This window comes from Labrus bergylta, chromosome 16 (genome assembly GCF_963930695.1).
Source record: "Labrus bergylta chromosome 16, fLabBer1.1, whole genome shotgun sequence".
Taxonomy (NCBI): Eukaryota; Metazoa; Chordata; class Actinopteri; order Labriformes; family Labridae; genus Labrus; species Labrus bergylta.
Window position 1 is genome coordinate 10,888,776 of NC_089210.1, and position 19,909 is coordinate 10,908,684.

At 43.4% G+C, this 19,909-nt stretch overlaps 4 protein-coding genes across 4 annotated transcripts; 1 reads left to right on the forward strand and 3 right to left on the reverse strand.

The window, feature by feature from the left end:
* Positions 1-292: 292 nt before the first annotated feature.
* On the reverse strand, positions 293-4,775 carry p3h4 (prolyl 3-hydroxylase family member 4 (inactive)). The gene is made up of 7 exons (XM_020632645.3): positions 4,191-4,775; positions 2,990-3,139; positions 2,738-2,909; positions 2,524-2,652; positions 2,277-2,422; positions 1,782-1,865; positions 293-756 (listed from the first exon to the last, which is right to left on the reverse strand). The coding sequence occupies exons 1-7, from the start codon at positions 4,644-4,646 to the stop codon at positions 607-609; spliced, it is 1,287 nt and encodes a 428-aa protein (XP_020488301.2). The 5' UTR covers positions 4,647-4,775; the 3' UTR covers positions 293-606.
* A 1,960-nt stretch (positions 4,776-6,735) lies between these two features.
* Positions 6,736-11,058, forward strand: fkbp10a (FKBP prolyl isomerase 10a). Its single transcript, XM_020632647.3, has 10 exons — positions 6,736-7,039; positions 7,584-7,729; positions 7,851-8,040; positions 8,134-8,279; positions 8,851-9,040; positions 9,131-9,276; positions 9,370-9,559; positions 9,802-9,941; positions 10,036-10,199; positions 10,318-11,058. Exons 1-10 carry the CDS (start codon positions 6,843-6,845, stop codon positions 10,501-10,503), a joined length of 1,695 nt encoding a protein of 564 aa, XP_020488303.1. The 5' UTR covers positions 6,736-6,842; the 3' UTR covers positions 10,504-11,058.
* Positions 11,055-14,552, reverse strand: LOC109983110 (cytosolic 5'-nucleotidase 3A). Its single transcript, XM_020632648.3, has 9 exons — positions 14,395-14,552; positions 13,905-14,003; positions 13,725-13,794; positions 13,596-13,642; positions 13,327-13,412; positions 13,159-13,248; positions 12,652-12,814; positions 12,316-12,516; positions 11,055-12,168 (listed from the first exon to the last, which is right to left on the reverse strand). The coding sequence occupies exons 1-9, from the start codon at positions 14,395-14,397 to the stop codon at positions 12,058-12,060; spliced, it is 870 nt and encodes a 289-aa protein (XP_020488304.1). The 5' UTR covers positions 14,398-14,552; the 3' UTR covers positions 11,055-12,057.
* Positions 14,553-15,198: 646 nt separating this feature from the next.
* Positions 15,199-19,261, reverse strand: LOC109983111 (kelch-like family member 11). Its single transcript, XM_020632649.3, has 2 exons — positions 18,671-19,261; positions 15,199-18,326 (listed from the first exon to the last, which is right to left on the reverse strand). Exons 1-2 carry the CDS (start codon positions 19,216-19,218, stop codon positions 16,742-16,744), a joined length of 2,133 nt encoding a protein of 710 aa, XP_020488305.1. The 5' UTR covers positions 19,219-19,261; the 3' UTR covers positions 15,199-16,741.
* Positions 19,262-19,909: the final 648 nt, after the last annotated feature.

Genomic DNA, 19,909 nt, shown 5'->3' on the forward strand with positions numbered 1-19,909 from the left:
CTTTGTCTGCATAACAAGCACAAAAAAAAGGTGCCAAATCTGTTATTCGATGCATGATGTGAGCAGAAAAGGACAAAACCTCTTCAGCCTTAAGAGGTCAGAGGTTGAGAGGTTGGAAGCGTTTTGGCCATTTATCAAAACCCCACCACTGGAAACTACCCTCCTGCAGTTTGGTGGAAAAAACATTAAAAGTATCTTAAAAAATTACTTTAATTATAATCAATTAATTAAAACAACAACTGCCTGGTTAGGGGCCGACAAATCCTCAGCGAATGAAAAGCTACAAGTCATATTCCTTACGCCCCGACACACACGGGCATTCAGCTTTAATTAAATAAAACATGTAGAAAAGTCAGTAACAAGCATTGGCATACAGTCCAATGTCTTCCAATAAAAATAAAAAAAAGAGTTTTAAAAGGCTGATGACAGCCAAGACAGAACATGTCAATCTCTGATCTTGATCAACATTATGAATGAGCTGGTCCTTATTATTCTCCAGTTGGGGAAAAGAACACACATGTGCATAAGTTGTGTTTTTTTCTCCTTAGGTGTCTGCTGATATTGTTTGTTGTCAGGATATGTTCTGCACAGGAGACAAGGACAGTATCAGTCTGCCACCTCTCCAGTGTCAGACTTGGTTTTGGGTTCTTGCCACCACTCAGCCAGGAAGGACTCCTCGTAGTCTCCCATCCCCTCAAACTCTGTGTCGGGATGCTCCGAGTGAGAGGTGGCCATTTCTTCTGGACTCACTTCATCCTAAAGTGAAAACAAAACACTCACAGTCAACAGAAAGTAGGCTTTTTAAACTGTTTTTACTATCTTTCTTCCATGCAATCTGGCAAAAGCATCCCTTTTTCCTTCTTTGGTCTATAAATCTGTCACTTGTGTTCCCTGTAATTCAGCCTCAAATCTCTCAGTCCTCCTCCCTTCCTCCGCTCAGGTCCAGGCAGCGTGTGGAGGTGGGAGGGGCTGACCTGAGTTAGATGGATGTGGCACGGTCTCAGTGGCCAACACCTCCCAGCCACATACCACACGCTGCTGGCGGAAAACACAGCCCTCCCCCCCTCCTGCTGCTGTCTCTTCCGCAGCCTTCATCCCCTCTCACTTTCTCTCCCTTTCATCCTCAGACTTTTTTTTTTTTCCTTCTTCTACCTTTTCTTTAACCTCAACAACAGCTTGCTCTCAGTCTGCTATTTACTCCTCAAAATTTAAAATCCATAGACCCGAAATATGCTTTAGAACGCTTTGAAAAAGAAAAGCATTCGACTTCATCAGCTGGTTTAATTGTTGTTGTTGAGCCAAGTTTAGGTGTCAGTTGAGTACCGACATATTTCCCTTCTTTCATATCCCCAGGGTTGTCTTGGCAATGCAAGCGGTTTGGGTTTTATCTGCTGAGGCTTTGAGATGTATGTCTCTGAAACGTCTGCCTCCTCCCCAGCACAACGGTGGAATTTTGTGTGCGCTTTAAAAAAAAAACCAAATCCCAACGATGAATATCTGAAAACCCTGTTAGATCAAAACAGCAAATCCAGATAGCACTACTGAGTAACAAAAAAAACAACAACAACAACATGTCTAGAATTTGGATGAACTGGTCTTTAAATCTGTCGAGGAAGTATTTGATCTTTTAAATCTCATAACATACATTTAACAAACAACCTGTTAATCTTATTGGCAGCAGGGATATACGTATAACTGAATGTGACTTTAACTGGACTTTGTCACTCTGCTGCCCCAAAACAAAGCTTCCCGCCATAATCTCTAGCTTAGTAGCAACGTACCTCATCGTCTGTTTGTAGGTAGTTCAGTGCAAACTCCAGCATCTCTTTCTGCTTGGTTGTCTTGTTAAAATACTTCAGCGCCTCCTGCAAAACAAAAGCGACATCAGCTGTTGAGCGAAACAAACCAATTAGTGACTTTTAGAGCGTTCAGCCTGTTCTTCTTTTTTTTTGTGCATCTTTAGGTTGAAGGCCTTCAAGTAAAAGCAGCACCAACATTTATTTTTAAAACTTTGGGCAACTTCAGATGGCAAGGAGGTTTATGAGTGAGGCCAGAAACAAACAGAGCTGGTACACTGCAGCTGCTGCTCTCTTTACAAGAGTGTCTGAGTCTCTAATCACCACCCTTAGATTGTGTTAATGTTCACGCCAAAACCGCTCTACGCTACAGTTTTCCTGCTTGGCTTGATACGGCCAGTGTGAACTTTAGCAGACACTCTCTCGGGCTTGCCTCTGAACAACCCAAAGTGCACGCTGCAAAGTCTCCGCTTCACTCACAGGCCGAGGCTGGAAGTCTTTTTCCTCGAGTCCCCACTGCTCCCTGTAGAAGCGGTAGTACGCTACGTTCTGCTGCATCACCTGGTCTGTACTGTCAAACAGCATGTAACTGGCTGCGCATGGAGCAGCGTTCTTCACGTCGTTTACTGCGGAGGATCACAGAACGACACGTTTCAGACAGTGTTACACAGATTCCCTTGAAAAAAAGCCTGAATTCAGAGCGTCAGTCTGTTGTCTTAGTTCTCACATTTATAATAGGAAAACTGGAGGTAGTGATACATGGTGGCTACAAACTTCTCCACAAAGAAGCCTCCCACGCTTGGAGTCAGGTGCTCTTCACATTTCACTTTGCACTTCAGCGCACCAGTGTAGAGATCTGAGGTAAACAGGAGAACACATTGATCGTTATCTCATAAATGAACTCTTGTGCAGTGATTATGATTACATGGCTATCTTCTCACCTGCCAGCGTGGGATAAAAGTCTTTAAACTCGACGATCTCATAGGAGCCCTCGCAGCCTGCCGAGCACATACTGTAGATTTCAAAGTACTGCGTGATGGCCTGCTCCATATTTCTGGCGCTGCTGCTGAAGTCTCCGCTGTTGTAAAGCGTCACACTCTTCAGGAATAGACTCTGCACAACAAGGAGAAGCTTTTTGAGAAGCCTGAACGGCTAAGTGAACGTTTCGTTTAGACGAGCGTTGATCTACAAACTTCATACGGCTGCTCCTCGTGGTCGATGAGATATTCGTCGAGGTCGAACAGCGTCTTGTAGTAGTCCATATTCTTGGTCAGATAGGGGTCAGTGGGGTTCTTCTTGAGGAAGGTGTGGGCCGCTGCAATAGCCTTCTCCAGGTTGTTCAGCTGTAGACGACAGGATAATTTATAAGGGAATAGGACACCGCAGTTTGATTTGACAGAAGACTCATTTCAGGTTTCTAATGTTTTAATTACATACTCGTATTGTGAAAACAGAAGCTCTCATCATTACACCCCCGTTGATGACCAACTCTAACTACTCACAGATGTAGATCAATTCAATTCTTCATGTGTCACTGAGTGGAAAACTATGCAGTACATAAGAAGAGTTGTGTAGGAGAGATCTACCTCATGATGATGATAATCACATACATCCATGGTCCAATATCATCAAATTAATATAGGTCAAAATCAAAGCAGGTTTGTGGATATGGAGATCTTTTGAGAGCTGTAGCTGGCCTTTGATTCACCAGGTCAGTTAGATCAACCTACACTGTGGTGAGTGTCAATAATGTAGCTTCTGAATGTCTTTCCATTCACCTTTAGAGGAACTTACACTAACATGGAGATTACCTGCAGGTCGTTTTACACTTGAATGAAGTCAAATCTGACCTGTGAGCAAAACTGGTCACTCATTCAGAGAGAATAATACGGGGGATTGTTTGAGGGGGAACAACTGAAGAGACGTGGCACATACTCAACTCCTGCTCTGTCGGCAGGAGGGCGCAATAAAGCAGCCGAGATTATTAGACTGCACGATTAATGCCTGAAGATGTCTGCTCAGTGAGTCAAGAGTCGACTTGACAACGGGAACCAACTGCAGACACTTTGGTTCAGTTAGTGCATCCGTTACGCGCAGCTATGGCGATGATAAATCTATAGGCTATTGTAAAAAAATAAAAAAAGGTCTACTATAAATCCAAACTATAAATGTCCTGCAGTAACTTCACATCACATTTCCACAGCATCAGCTCGCTGTGCGTTGACAGGCCTTCCAGTTTTCAGTCACGCTTTTTCAGTTCACTGTGTTGTTGTAATTTTATGTCACAATTCAGTGGGGAAGGCCTACTTTTATTTTGCGCCCGTGTATTAGGTGAAACCCTTCAGCACGTCAAGCCCCCCCCCCCCCCCCCCCCCCCCCCCCCCCAGGCCTCACCTGGTAGTGCGCGTACTGTATGTACCGATACGGCGTCCTTTTCTCAAAAGTTTCCAGTAAATCCCTGCGTGGGTATGTGATCTTAAACACTGGGAAATCCGCCTTGCACTTTTTGAGGCACGCAGCCCTCAGCAGGATATGGCGCACGACGCGGAGGGTGCCGTCGCCGAACGGACTGTCGTTGTCCCGGCTGACGGAGCTGCAGTTGCGACTGCAGAAAGCCTCGCTGTCCCGCAGCAGCCGGTGGAGCCGCAGGCTGAGCTCCAGGAACTTGATGCTCTCTGCCCAGTTCTGCTCCCCATACTGCTCCAGCGCGTAGTTGTACGCAGAGTCCAGTGGCATGATGTCCTTCTGCGGGAAACTTTTGAAGCTGTACTTCTCATACTGAGCCTCCACCTGGACCAGGACCAGGACCGGGAGCAGACACACCAGGACCACGCTTTTCAGGAGCGCCATCGCCTCCACCGCCTCCAGAAGGACAAGGGTCTTGCTTTGAATGGGGGTCTGGAAACTTCCTCTGCTTCACCAGGGATTGCTCATGTCTGTCTGCACGTAGGCGAGCAAAGTTTCGTCCAACCAGAGGCAAAACTCAATAACATCCGGTCAGAACTTTCAAGATAAAAGTGTCACTGATTTTTCAATTTTTTTCAAATTAAATATCATTTTTAATGTAGCATTATAACCATGCCGCCGTACACGCTTCCTTGTTTTTTTCTTGGCGTGCACACATTTCATTTGACAAAAATGTTTCTGGACCCATGCTGAGCTTTAACATATATTTTTTTCCAAGTAAGAAAAAAAAAAAAACCATCATCGTTTGTGTATGCATGCATGCAATAGACCAAAGTGCAATACGTGCCAAATGTTTCAGCTTCAGTTTTGTAGATAATGATGTATATATTTCGCATTGCTGTCTCTTTTTATTTTTATGAAGACGATATGTAGCCTAAGATAAGAATAATTATTCCTTTGCCATTGCATTCTTGGCCTTGAAGAAAATGTTTCGCACTTCCGGTATGAATGCTGGTAACTCCGTCTACTTAACAAAGACGTCAGCAGCTTCTGGACCGAGAGGGTCCAACTTTCTTCTTTATTTTCCATGGTCACAACACCCCACACATCTTAAAACAATTGACATGTGAACAGGGATCTTATTGTTTTTACTACTGAATAATTGAATCAAGAGTGTTCTAATCTCAGATAGTAGATGATACGATACGAATAACTGTTTTGTCTGCACAGCTGTGCAAAAAGCTCTTTTATCTAAGCTTGTTCACATTCCAAGAAAAGTGACAAGCTGAGGCACGAGTGGTGAGCTCCAAATTCTAAATCTAAAATATGAGTCTGAGATATATTTTGAGTGTAACTATTCACAAACCATCCCTCCAGGCTCTTAGATATCTGATTCTGCTGGAATTTAGGACCCAGAGGCCCCTATAATGAGGTAAACAGATGTGTCTGTGTGTGACTTTGGAAAATGTACAATATAGTCAATTTAACGCATGGAGCACAAGCCTGCCATGTTTGTCCATGATAGGAAGGAAAAGTGTTAGTTGCAGATTTTGGGCAGACACTGTATCACTTTCGGCTCATCTCATACGTGAGTGAAATCAGAGGGCTTGCCTCTGAGCCAGGAATTACACGTTTGCAGAATTCCATTAAAAGTGGGAGGGAGCCCAGGGGCCGCCTCCTCCTGCTGTGCTCAGTACATGACCCAAAACATGCATCAAGCAGGACACAACGGAGACGGCAAAGACCGGAAGTGTCGTCAATTTTATAGACAGAATAAAAAAACATTGAGTAAAAGATCAGGTTTTGTTACAAAATAAAAAAATATCCTGCATCAAGACGATTCTTCTGATTGCTTGTACTTAATGTGGACTATTCTCAATCTACAACTTGATTACCGTTCATATTGATGGAATATTTAGAGTTCATTTCATTTCAATGTTTCAGGAGTACTGTAATCCCCCTCCCACCTGGAATGTATCAGTTGTTGGCGTATACAAAACAATTCAATAAACTGAATAATTAAAAAGTTTTATATTGGCTGTTATAAAAACATCTTCCATGTCCCTGACTCTAATTTTAGCCTTTCTAGCCTATTTTCCACAGGTAGCAGACCGACCTCCATCACATGTTCATCAACATTTACGCCTGTATTTTATCATTTTAACAAACCTAACGTGAACAAATAAAAAGGAGAACAATTTTAAGAAGCTTTTTCTTTTTCTTAAGTGTTGCTACTTTGATAAATCAACATTTAGTCCAGTAGTAGGCTTTCATATTTATTCTGTAAATTGGTTCTTCAAGCTTCAGTAAATTACACTTTGTAACATAATCAAACCTGAATTATCAATGTTGTTTTTTTTTTTTTATTATTATTATTATTATTCAGGTTAGTATATTTGTGCAAGTTTCTGTTTTCAAAAAGGCTTGGACTTCCTTGGTCTATAATTGATGTGACTTTTATTTTGTAATCGTAAACGGAAGTACATTATCTTGTTTTTGCACATTCTCACACAGCTCTCTGTCCCGGGCGTCTTGCGGGTTCTACTCTCTTCACTTCAGCCGCATCACTCCTCTGGCAGACGAACTCTCTGCGCAGCCAGCTTCCGCAGTTGTAGTCTGTTTTTTTTTTTTGTCCCCCAAATGGATCTGTTAGTGTCTTCGGTCTTATTTTTCCTTCATGCAGTCACTGTGGATTGCAGCCCCGGATCTTCTCTGGACGTTGTTGTCGACCGGTACGACATACCGAGAGTGTGTCCTCGAGAAGTGTCAACAGGAGACTTTGTCCGTTATCACTTTAATGGCACCTTCTTTGATGACGGGAAAAAGTTTGACTCAAGGTAAAAACAGCGATACAAACAACTGCATGACAATTACGCCATACCTGTTAATTAAAAGTTGCATATACGGGATGTTAAGATTTTAAGAACGAGCCAAGATAAAATTACAACTCGTGCAAACTGCGAGAAAATAAGGTTAACTGGTGCACAGCAGTAATAATACCTCTTATGGGATCAAAATGTAGGCCTACTGATGCTGGTTGAAATAGTGATGAGTGTCCTTAGGAGCACGTCTCCTTAAAGTTGCATTATGTAGTCCTATGGTGGAAAGCGTGGAATCCTGCAAACACCCTCCTGGTGGAGCTTTCAAAGTGAATTTGTATCTGAGATAAAAAAAACAAACTGCAGACGTGTCCATCTCATGCACTCTGTCTGATTGAATTGATAACTGTAGGCTGAAAAAGTTATTTCTATTTAAAAACATGTGCTTTTCTATTGTAAGAGTGGTGAATGTTTGATGCCATGTGTTGAAAAGTCATTTGTTTTTTTAAATACTATTTGAATACTAAATGCTATTTAACTGAATACAACCTCTTGTCTGAAGTCATGACCGAGGAAAAGCCTTCATCAGCCAGGTGGGTCTGGGCAGACTCATCACAGGGATGGACCGAGGTCTTCAGGGCATGTGTGTCAATGAACATAGGCGGATCACCATCCCCCCACACCTGGCCTATGGAAGCATCGGAACAGGTTTAAAAACAACATTGTACATGTCACAGCACTATGTGGATAATATCACAGCACTGTGATGAATTCATTGACTGAGCTGTTCTTCACTCCTTTCTGTGTTTTCGTTCATTCTGGTGGTCAGGTGGTGTAATCCCTCCTGATGCCGTGTTGGTGTATGATGTTCTGTTGCTGGACATTTGGAATGAAGAGGACAAGGTTCAGATCCGCAAGCTCAACAAACCTGCAAGCTGCGAGCGCTCCTCTGTGGCATCAGATTTCGTGCGTTACCACTACAACGGCACGTTGCTGTCGGGTGAAGCCTTTGACTCCAGGTGAGGCTGCAGGCAAGGGTGCTGCTGTAGGTGTGACCGGTCATACTTCAACAGTGGTTCTTTTTAACGATCTTTCAATTGTGTTTGATTTAGTTACTCGAGGAATGCGACCTATGACACCTACCTGGGACAGGGTGACCTCATCAAAGGCATGGACGAGGGTCTGTTAGGCATGTGTGTCGGGGAGAGGAGGGTCATCATCGTCCCACCCTTTCTGGCATACGGAGAGAATGGCTATGGTAATGATGGGGACTAGTTTATAAGAACTTTACAAACCAACTATAAGCATTTTAAATCAAATGGTTTGTTTTAATGCATTTACATTAGTAAACCGTCATTTATATCCTAATGGACTAGGATTGACTTGAATTCATCCAGTGCAGTATTAGATTATGATCAGTAGAGAACAGAAATAGATGAAGACTGATTTAAATCTGCTGATAGAAGTCAGGTAGCAATTCACATTTGCTGGATGTCACTTTGCATTTGTGCCTGTTTTGCATATTTAAGCAGCAGAATAATTATGTATCACATGTACTTGAAATGATCACAGTCATAAACCCACTTTAAGGAACTGTAAGCAACCATTGGTTTCACTTGGCTACAAACTCTAAGAAGACATACATCTTGAAGGGCATGAGATGAGTCATTTATTGCAGTGGGCTTTCATCTTAATTGCTTTTTTTCATACAGTTACTTTATTGTCGCATGTCGCCTCAGTGTGGAGGAAAGACAACACACTGGGGTGGAGTACATACCTTCTGGATCTAAGACTGAGATACACAGACACACTGCAACTCTCTTTCTCAGGAACTCAGGTCCCTCCTCAGGCCACGCTGGTGTTTGAGGTGCTGATGGTCGATATGTTCAACCCTAAGGATGATCTGATCGTGGAGATGAAGAAGGTGCCTAAAGGCTGCAACCGCAGGACTGTGACTGGAGATTACATCCGCTACCACTACAATGGCACCTTCCAGGACGGCACCGCCTTTGACTCGAGGTAAAAATCCTCTTTTTTTTTTTCCCCCACAGAAAAACAAACAGATGTTTGCAGAATTGAACTCTTGAGTTACACCACCTCTCCTTGCAGCTACCAGCGAAACAGCACCTATAACACGTACGTTGGGATGGGATATGTGATCAAGGGGATGGACAAAGCTCTGCAGGGGCTGTGCATAGGAGAGAGGAGGAGGATTACCATACCGCCTCACATGGCCTACGGGGAAGAAGGAGTTGGTAAATTGGCACGGATAGTAAGACACTTGAAATGGACCAGCTGACCACTAAGTTCCTGCATTGTTCTTTTTTTTTTTTTCTGTCCTGCTGTAGGAGACCTCATTCCTGGCTCTGCTGTGCTGGTCTTTGACATCCACGTCATTGACTTCCACAACCCCAAAGACCCTGTCAAGATCACAGTTACCCACAAGCCTCAGGAATGTAGTGCGACCAGTGAAGCTGACGATTTGATCCAGTACCACTATAACTGCTCCTTGATGGACGACACCCTGCTGTACTCCTCGTGAGCGCCCTCTGCTGTTCACTCTGCTGCACTGCATCCTCCTCCTGCTCCCGGTTCATGCATGTAATCATTGCTGGGCTCCTTGTCTGGCACATTTTAAATTAGCTTTGAATCGCACATATCATAACATTTATCTATCTATGACAGCGACACAGATGTCTGCATGGCTTAAGGGTTCTGATACAGGAAAAAGTGCCTCGTTTATTTTTTGGATGGGTGACATGTTATTTGTGTTTTTCCAGGGACCCGAACTCACCCTCCACCACGACTTTGGGAGCAAATATGGTGATCTCAGGTCTGGAGGAAGGTTTGAGTGGGATGTGTGTAGGCGAGAGGAGGAGAGTGGTAGTTCCACCGCACTGGGGTCATGGTGAAAGTGGAGGTCGGTATTTGGATCTGATTCGATCACCCTCTGTGCAATATTTCTTAGAACCTTATTAAGAATCATGTTTTCTCCTCCATCTTGGTGTCCTCAGCTGGAGGAGTTCCCAGGAGTGCTGTGCTTTTCTTTGAGCTGGAGCTGGTGGAGCTGCAGAAGGGGGTGCCTGAGGGCTTCATGTTTGTGTGGCTGGGTGACGGCCCTGATCCCCTCTTTCCTGCCATGGACCTCAACGGTGATAAAGAGGTCCCTCTAGAGGAGGTGAGCAGACGAACTAGGTCCTGCAAAATGCTTAAAGTTTCTTAAAAAGCAAGACAAACAGTCTGGATATTATTAGTGAAAATGTATTTTAACATACCAAAAATCCTGTTTTCTTTAGTTTTCAGCCTTCATCATGCTCCAAGTTCAGGAAGGCAAGGGTCGTCTTCGGCCCGGGTTCAATAATGATAGCATCATTGAGGACATGTTCAATAACCAGGACTCAAATAAAGATGGGAAGATTGTAGAAGCAGAGCTGGGACGTCAAGAGAAGGAACCTGAGCAAGTGAGACGAGACGAGCTGTAAAGGACAAACTCACTAAGTCAGTGGAGGTGAGAACAAGGAGTGTGTGGCTGTGGTTTTACTGTGGTGTTTGATATCAAAATGAGTTGTCTGTTAAAATAAAGACTTTGAATGGAGCTGAATAACACTGACAGCACAAGGAAACATGTTTGGACAGTCAGTGTGTTGTGAACAGGAAACAGGTGTTAGAACAAAATGTGACAGGAGGGTCACGGCGAAATGTGCTCCGTTGGAAAAAGCATTTCTGACTCAAACATGGACATTAAACTACCTTCAGAAAGTGTCTGGGCTGGGCCTTGCTTTCAAAATGTAACTTAAAAAAAGAAAACAGTGCCTGGGGAAATACAGAAAAACACTGACTTGTTCATTGAATTTGGGAATTGTACGGTTGTAAAATAACTTAAAATCCAATTATACCAACTTGAAAGAATGTTTTGTAACATCAATGGAAACATTTTGTACTTTTATGAAAGATGTGCAGCTGTATATGAGCTTCATTGACTTTTCCCGTGGTCTTAACTTAAATGACTTTTTTATTCATTAAAACATCGAAACATCTGGAACTAGTTTTATTTCAGAAAAGTTGGGACATGTGAAGAGGTGATGAGTCTGGAGGATGACAAAAAGAAATGGCATTACAACATGGCACAATGCTGACACATGATGGATAACATAATGGGGTTAATCCTGCTTTAGAACGTTTTTGGGGACTTGTGTGATGACATGCAGAAAGAAACAAGATTTGAAGGACCAATCCTTCTCATAACCAACATGCTGAGATAACCTAATTTAAAATATCAACAGAACACCGTATGATACTGTGACACGTCTGAGGTAGATTTGAGTTGATACATGTCATTTGAATTCTGCAACCCTTAAAAAAGCTTTGCATTTTTATTTTTGTCGTTAAGTTAAGTCTGTTTCTTAGTACAGTTGTCCTATTCCAACACAAAACCTTGGTGTTATAAAAAACAGTTTCTTTAAAAAAAAAAAAAAAAAGAAACAGCACAGTATGTTTGAAAATGTGAGCAGTAACAGAAAGACTTGACAGTAAAACACACTTATTTAAATCATTGGATTAAAAATTAACTGTAAAAAAAAAAGCTTTATGTTCGAGGCTGGACATCTGTTTCATTGTAAATGTGGAGAGAAGTGCTGCCATTCATGTTGTGCATTTTTTGTTCCCTTTATCATGACTTCTTCTAAGAACACCAAAACTTTTAGGAAAAAAACCAAAGACATCGTCCGCCCCCAAACAAAATAAAAACACTCATGACCACACAAAAACCTTACATGCTTCACGGGAAATCTGGCCTCCATCACACACAGTATGGTACTAAATCAGTTTCACCATCCAGCCATGAGGGAGGCCGATGGACAAAGATATTAAAGGGTGAGATGGTGTAATTGGTAACTTTCAACTGGACTGGTGTATAGATTTGTAAAAATAGAGTATGAAGATAAAGATTAGCCTTCAACTGACACTTCAGAGCGGGGGGCCTCTTCAGCTGACAGCGCTGGAGTGTCAAAAACCAACTGGCCAGTGGTATTCCCAGTTCACTTATTCCCAGTGAGGTAGAGCATTATGGCATTAGGGACTTCCAAAGTCTCATCTTTTACCAAAACAATATCATAGGAGTCCAAGTAAGACTGCTTCCTCTCCTCCACCTGAGAGAGAAACAAAGGGATGGGAAGAAAGATTGATGAGAGTAGAACAGATGTGCAAAGATTGTGATATTTATATGAGGGTAGCAGGTGCTAAATATTGAATTGCAATCATCATGATGAACATAAAAGCGTGTTCTTTTTATTTACCTTGTCATTGAGGAAGCCAATCTTTAGGATGTTTTCCATGTCCTGCACCCCATCAGCCATGGTCAGATCTCCCAGAGAGTCTCCCAATAGCAGTACGTTAGGCCGCGTCCGCAGCTCCTGGAAGTGGCCCGTGTTGAGCAGCGCTCCTTCCCTTTTGTTGTAGATGTGAATCAGCTCTCCCTTAAAAGCCTTCAATACTCCCTATACCAACATATCAGGTTAAAAAAAAACCAACATTATTTCAGTCCCTGGCTTGGGGATCAAGATGAAGTCTGTGGCACAGCTACTAATATTAATAATACATTCATTTGATATAGCGCTTTTCTAAACACTCACAGTTTCATCAAAGTCCATGTAGTTGGAGAACACTTTGACATTGGAGTGGAAGACACCGGCCTGGCGAACAACCTCTTCTAAAATGTCTCCGATCCCCGCAGAGAAGATGAGCAGAGGGATGCTGTGCTCATGCAGGTGGTCAAAGAAGAGTTGGTATCCCTCCCTGTCAAAATCAGATTAAGATAAGATTTAAGATTTTACTTTATTGTAAAAAAATGTCAGTTTTTACACTCTGTAGTCATGAACACACACATAGGCTGAAGTATATATATATACAGACATGCACACAAACAGGATCCTATGAACATGCACTAAGGGAGAGATGTCAGAGTGATGGGCAGTGCTCAGGCACCTCTCCAGCTACCAGACCAACTTCCATGCTTGGTCTGCACCGGGACTTGAACCGGTCCCTACAGACTGAGCTACTGCTGCCCTGTTATGAACTATGTGTTAACACTGGAACATCAGAAAGAGTATCAGATATTCTTGTGGAGCAGGATTTCTGACCTCAGCATGGCATCAGACTCTCGCACCACCATGGCCAGCAGGTCCTTCTTAATCTCCTGCTGAACCAGTAGTTCATGGGCTTTAGTCCACCTGTAAGGTTAAGGTATAACACAAGGCTGTGAAAACAGGATATCTTATGTGTAGAAGAAGCTGTGTCATATAACTCACCACTGCACCATAAGGGGTAGCTTTTCTTCAATTGATCGTGCAGAGTCAATTTCTATTGGGTAGTAAGTGTTGAGCAGCTCCTTCAGCTGACAGACACAGAACAACACTCAGATTAAAAAAATGCAAGCATGTAGAAAACTGTAGCATTTTACCCGATTAGACTTAAAGCTGATATTAAGTTTCGCAATGTTTTGTCAGGACACAGGGATTCAGAAAAGATCACGCTTCTAAATTAAAATATTTCAGAAAACTTGATTTTGAATCATCACCTTCTCCCTGCACTCGTTGGTGATAAGTTTGCTGTTGTCAAGAATATCTGCAAATACAATAAAGGGGACACGATGACACATCCACCCAAACCAAACAATCATATGCAACTCATCTGTCAGTGAACTTACTGTGACAGGTGGGACACCTCTTTCCGTTGTATGCAAATCGTGTCAGGGTCATGTCGAAATCCGAGATCACCTGGATGAAAAACAGAAAAAATAATACATATTCCTCATCCTGTTCATGCTGGGTTTATATTTGAGTGAAGGCATGCACATGCTGCTGCAGATCTTGATGTAGTGTGAGACCTGCACGGTGTTGGAGCCAGCCTTCATCATGGACTCAAGGATCTCCTGGACCCTCTGGGGGTCCTTCATAAGCACGGACGGGTTGGACAACTCTGGAATCTAATATGCGAGCATGATAGTGTAAGAATGAGACAGCATTGCACGTCATATGTTATGCTGACTTGACAAAATCCATCCAATATAAAGGCATTATAAAGTGGATGTTTACGTTAGAAAACAATGTTAGTGTTGAATAGTAATAACACTACTGCTTAGATAGTTTGAGTTCCCTGCGTATTATCACCCTAAAAACAATAATGTGTCTCTTGAGGCATGATAATAATTAGTTTTTGTACAATAATCAATTAAGTTAGATAACGTCGCGAAAGATCACGTTAGCAATCGTTAGCCACACATACAGTGGTTACATACATAACGATGCTAGGTGTGTTTGGGTCAGTCGGTGTGCAAGTTAGTTGTTGTTCGCTCTCTAGTAACAATTTAAGATTACCATTTTCCTGAATTAGGCTGCTGGTCGGATGGGTTTATGTTGACAAAAGGCGTACAAACAGTTTTCTTCGTTGACATGTAACGTTACTGTTGCTAGGTTAGCGACCGAGTCATCTGTGTTAGCTCGAGCAGTTCCGCTGCCTTCCCGGTACTGTCGAAAGTGTCGTTTTTTTTTAAACTGCACTGCAATGACAAAACAAAGTGGCAGAGAATACAGTTCGGATATTTTCCAAGTGGCTGGAATGAGCAGCCCACACAAAACAAGACCGAAAACTGCCTAGACCTGGTATGAATAAGTGATGATGTTAAATGTCCTGTATTACATGGTTTACAGCAACCAAATCAATATTTTTGTTCACACGTACGATGCTTTCAGAAACACCTGAAGGCAGCACTGCTACTTCTATAAGCCGATGTGGGACCGGTATGTATTCTTCCCCGGGAAAAGGCGCTGCTAAAAGGTTCCCAGGTTCCTCTCTTCTCCTTAAAATTACTCTACTTGAGAGATCAGAAAATTCAGAAATATTTTTTTAAACAAAGGCCAACCAATTATCTTGAACATGTTTTATTTTTATTTTAAAAACTAAAAAGATAATGGTTTTAAAACCTTTCTTTTTGAATCAGTACAACTGCAATCGGTACAAGTAACCACTGGAGCATGATGTTTAACTTTATTGCTTTATCACAAATACTGAGGTATATCACCAGAGCTGTCTTTTATTAAATGCATATTACATCAAGACTTCACAACATCCTATAGTAAGTAAAGGTCCATAAAGCAAAAAACACACTGTGCACAACCAGCCGTCTTACAAAACAACTTTAATTGCAAGTGATGATGACATTGGCATTTCTTACATCCAATACTAGGACACAATGTAAGACTATCACATGCAAAGCAATTTACATAGCTTATTCCACCTAGTATTTGCAGTGTTTATGATATTGGTCATAAAGTGGAAATGAATATCATTTCGGCGCTCTGTAACCTTTAATCTGTGAAAGACGCTGCAAGGACAGTGGGCACATCTGTATGTCAGTCACAACACATTCATATGACAATCCTTTGCATGTAAGTCTAAGTCTTGTTGAATGGTAAAAGGAGATCACAGAACAACAAAGACGATTTGTAATATATACCCAGACTGAAGTGAAGTGCAATAGTAGCCCAAGATTTTACTAGACATTTAATTAAATCAAATATGATATCATCTTTTATCTCGCTGTCAGCTGGCTAAAACAAAACATTTCCAAAATACAATCACCTTGTCCAATATTAAAAGTGCAGTGGCAAATTAAATCCCGATGTTTTACAAACAATTGGGTGTCAAAAAGTGCAGATATGGAGAAGCTCTACTGAACGCCAATCATACACGCCCCTGCACTCACTTTTTCTATTATTTTTCTCGCTTGAACAGGAATACACTGAGCAATAGACGGCTAAAGTGCAAAAAAGAAAGGAATGATTGTGTCATTGCTTATGATTGGGGCTTAATGAACTGGTTAAATAGAATGTGTCAAAGTTCAGATAACACAAAGGAATGATTTTTATAACATCGTATCACATCTTTTCTACATCACAGTTATCTCATTGTTTCACCTCTTCCAACATCCTGGAGAAATGATACTAGTTTTTTAAACCGTTAACACAAACCGAATATTAAGTACAACCACTGAAAGGAAACTGCAACCTAAAAGCACACTTGCCTACAGGGTTTTAAGATTAACAGCTTTATTGGATGAACTATTTACTTGTTGAGGCTGCACACATACAGCCATTTTAATATATCATGTATAATATCGAGTTCTTTGTGAGTGTGTTAGACTTTTGTACAGATGATTTCATTGGATGAAGAGATTGTCACAGTGTTACAATGGAATAAGACTTCTTTAAGCGAGCTGGGAAGAATGTAGGAATGCAGCTATTAGTAATGTCACATTGCCTCTGCAGGACAGGCAAAAATAAGGAATGTAAAATATCCATATAAATGTTTAAATATACAGCTTTATACTATTTATTTACAAACAGATAAACAGAATCTACACAACATAGTTGACAAAAGGATATTTTGTTGGTGGCTGCTATAACACTCTTATTCCCATGTTTACATTCACCATATCCCTCCGAACAGGCTGGACCCGCCACCACATTTCATGGGTTTCAACAAATCGGCCATTAACATGCATGAGAGCCAATGGCAAAGAATTGAGTTTGATGAAATCCACAATGACGGCAGCACAAGACCTGCTGCGGCATGTTATGTAGGAGAGGAGGGGTTGATGAATATGGCAGCAATGGAATGTCCTCCGACTGATTAGCATTGTTCACAGAGTAGACCCTGACTTGCTCAGCACTCTATCTGCGACTGGAGCTGCCGGCGCAGGGTGAGCGTGCGCCGGTGAAGCTGCTGCATTTGCTGCATGCGGTCTCGCTGGCGGGCCAGATTCTGGGGCATGGGATAGCGCTGGCAGCCGTACAGGAAACGGTAGGGGATGCGGACATGGCAGGCAGTGGCTCGGCAGCGCGGCTGAGGCATGGGCGGCAGCAGCATCCAGCGCTTCCTCTCAGCGCAGTAGCGGTAGGCCTCTTTACGGTACTGCTTGTCTACGTCATCACTGTTCTTCCAGCCGCCGATAATAAAGACGTCCTCATCAAAGTGGCAGATGGCAGCGCCCTCAATGCTAGTGACCTCCGGTGGCAGACTCTCCAGGATCTCGTCGGAGATGCGCAGGCTGATCTTCTGTTTGGCCACCTCATCCCTCACTGTGTAGCTCTTTGGGCAGCAGGAGGCCGTGTGGTAGAAGTTAGTGGAGGCCACAGCCATCTGAAAGATGCAATAGTTGTCAATAAGAGGCAGGGAGTCAACATCTTGCCATTGACGGCTCTCTGTGTCATAGCGTGTGGTCACTGTCTTCAGTCCATCCTCATTATCTGTATCGACAGGTGTGCGTGCTGTGACATACACATAACGGTCCTCCACACTCACTGCCTTCACGTCCCGCAGAATTTTCGGGGCAGATTCCAGATTATGCCACTTGTCCTGCTCAGGCTCATAAACACTGACATCTTTGAAACCTGGACTGAAGTTCCCGTGTCCACCAATGCTGTACAGTATATCCTTAATGCAGGTGAGGCCAAAGGAGTGCTTGCGTGTGGTCAGGTTGCTCACCTGCTCCCAGGTGTTGCGGTTAGGATTGTAACGTTCAACTGTCTTAGCAAAGCCTGGTTCCATTGAACCAGCTACGTAGACGTGGGACTCCGTGGCAGCGATAGCATGGCCATCCAGGTGGTTATGGATGTGAGGCAGGTTGACCCATCGGTCCTCATATATAAAGTAGCCAACGCACTCGCTCAGGTAGTCCCCTCCCTCCGACACACCGCCGACCACCATGATAACGTCCATGTTTTGGCCGAAGCGAGGCTGAAAGGAAGCCATGTGGGAAGACCAGAACTCCATATCCGCTGATTTAAGGTTCTCAAAGCGAATAGCATGGCCCTCCACCGCCTCTGACACCAGCCGGAGACAGGCCTCGTTGGCGGCCACCAGGCGCTCATTTTTCACCACCCTGGTCAGGTAGGTGGGCTTGATTTGCGGCAGCCTAAGAAGGCGGAACAGCTCCTCGAAGTAGCGGCCTCGCTCGTCTGGGTTTTTCTGGACCCACTTCACCACGGCCTCAAAAAGCACCTCCTCCGAATCCACCGTGATCTCCGCATCCGACAGCCAGTCGCGGACCAGATGAAAGGGCAGGGTGTAGAACTCCTCATCCTGGATAACCTTGTGGAAGTTGCGCCGGATCATGTCTGCGGCACGTAGCGCCAGCTGATCCAAAGTGTACATGTGGGCGAGACTGTGCACCGCCACACAGTTGGTCAGACTCAGCTTCTTCTTCAGGAACTCGCCACAAAACTCCTTCAGCTGCACCAGGAGAAATCTTTTCCAAAAAAAAAAAAGAAAAAAAGAAAAAAAAAAGTAAACAGAGAAAGTAAATAACAGAATGAACAACTAGTTGACATGACTATTTTTTGGGTTGGTAAGGCAATGCATTGATTTCTGCAAGCAAAGCATAAAAACAACAATTTCAAAGCAGCTACTGAAGGCCTCATGCCACACACACACACACACACACACACACACACACACACACACACACACACACACACACACACACACACACACACACACACACACACACACACACACACACACACACACACACACACACACACACACACACACACACACACACACAAACACACGATTGGTAACAGATCCTACCTGTCAGCAAGCTCCAGCACTTCATGTACATTGCAGGTGCTAACGCGTATTTCTCCAGTGTACATGTACTGGATAACGCTCTCCACGGTATCCGGGTCTGGTCCAAGTTCTGAGCTCCATTCCTTCATTTCTACCCTTCCAGACAAGGATTCCGAAAACTGTCCTCCTAGCAAGGGGGTAAAATAATCGGTAGCCGCAGCCAGGACCGACCTGTGGGCTGAAAACTCACAGCTCTGGACGCTGCCGGTAGCCACACCGCTGCTGAAGGCCAGCGTCACGTCGCAGAACAAGCCCTGCTTCCTCTGCTCGTTCTGCCGCCGAGACAGCTCCGAGCAGTGGGAGGAGGAGGTGAAGTCCTCGGTCTCTTCCGCGTCCCCGTCTCCTGCGAGGGCGCTGGGCGTGCTGGTGCCGCTGCCGCCGCTGCTCCTGGCGGAGTCCTCCGGGTTAGGAGCCGCCGCTGCCATTCTGCTGCCAGCGCTGGAGGTGCGCAGTGGTGGAAAATGAAGTATACTAGAGACGGAAAGAAGGCGACATACGCAGCCACACATACATGGAGTCAAAACAGAGAACCACACTGAAGTGCGTTTCGTACTCGTAGGCGTAATACCCGGGTCTTAAAGGGGCAACACGTTAAGCTTAAGACGTCGCTCACATTATTTACAGTCTGTGGTCGCTCATCATTATGTATGTTTTAAATGCAACATTTAAGTGAACCCCAATAGATGGTGGGTGTTTATTCTAAATGCGTCTTATAATAGTTATGTCAGATGTTAGACATAATGAGAAGTATCATACAGCATATAGATACCAACATGGTGTATGTGATCAATATTCTTGCAGATTAACTATGGTACCATATTTGCATGGACTACAATTCTTGTTCAATTCAAAAATGTTCATTGTTTTGTGTATTTTCGGGCCAAATCGAGAAAAGACGGATAAACTACGAATGAGAAACCTACTTCAATTTGGTAAACAGACACAATTGCTGACCTGCGCAGTGGATTAAAGGCGTGACCGCGTAGTTGACGTCGGTTGCAGTTCCCACTGCTGATCTCTGCACATGGTGAAAAACTTACACTGATGTGAAATGCATGTTGTTGCTCTGCATCCAATTTGTAAATAAATGCGAAGCTTTACACCCCCTTCGTAACGACTGTGTGATGTTAACGTGGGTATCCAAGAGTCGTAGGTTTATTTTAATAAGAAGAAAAAGAATGCAACTCTTACAGACTTAAC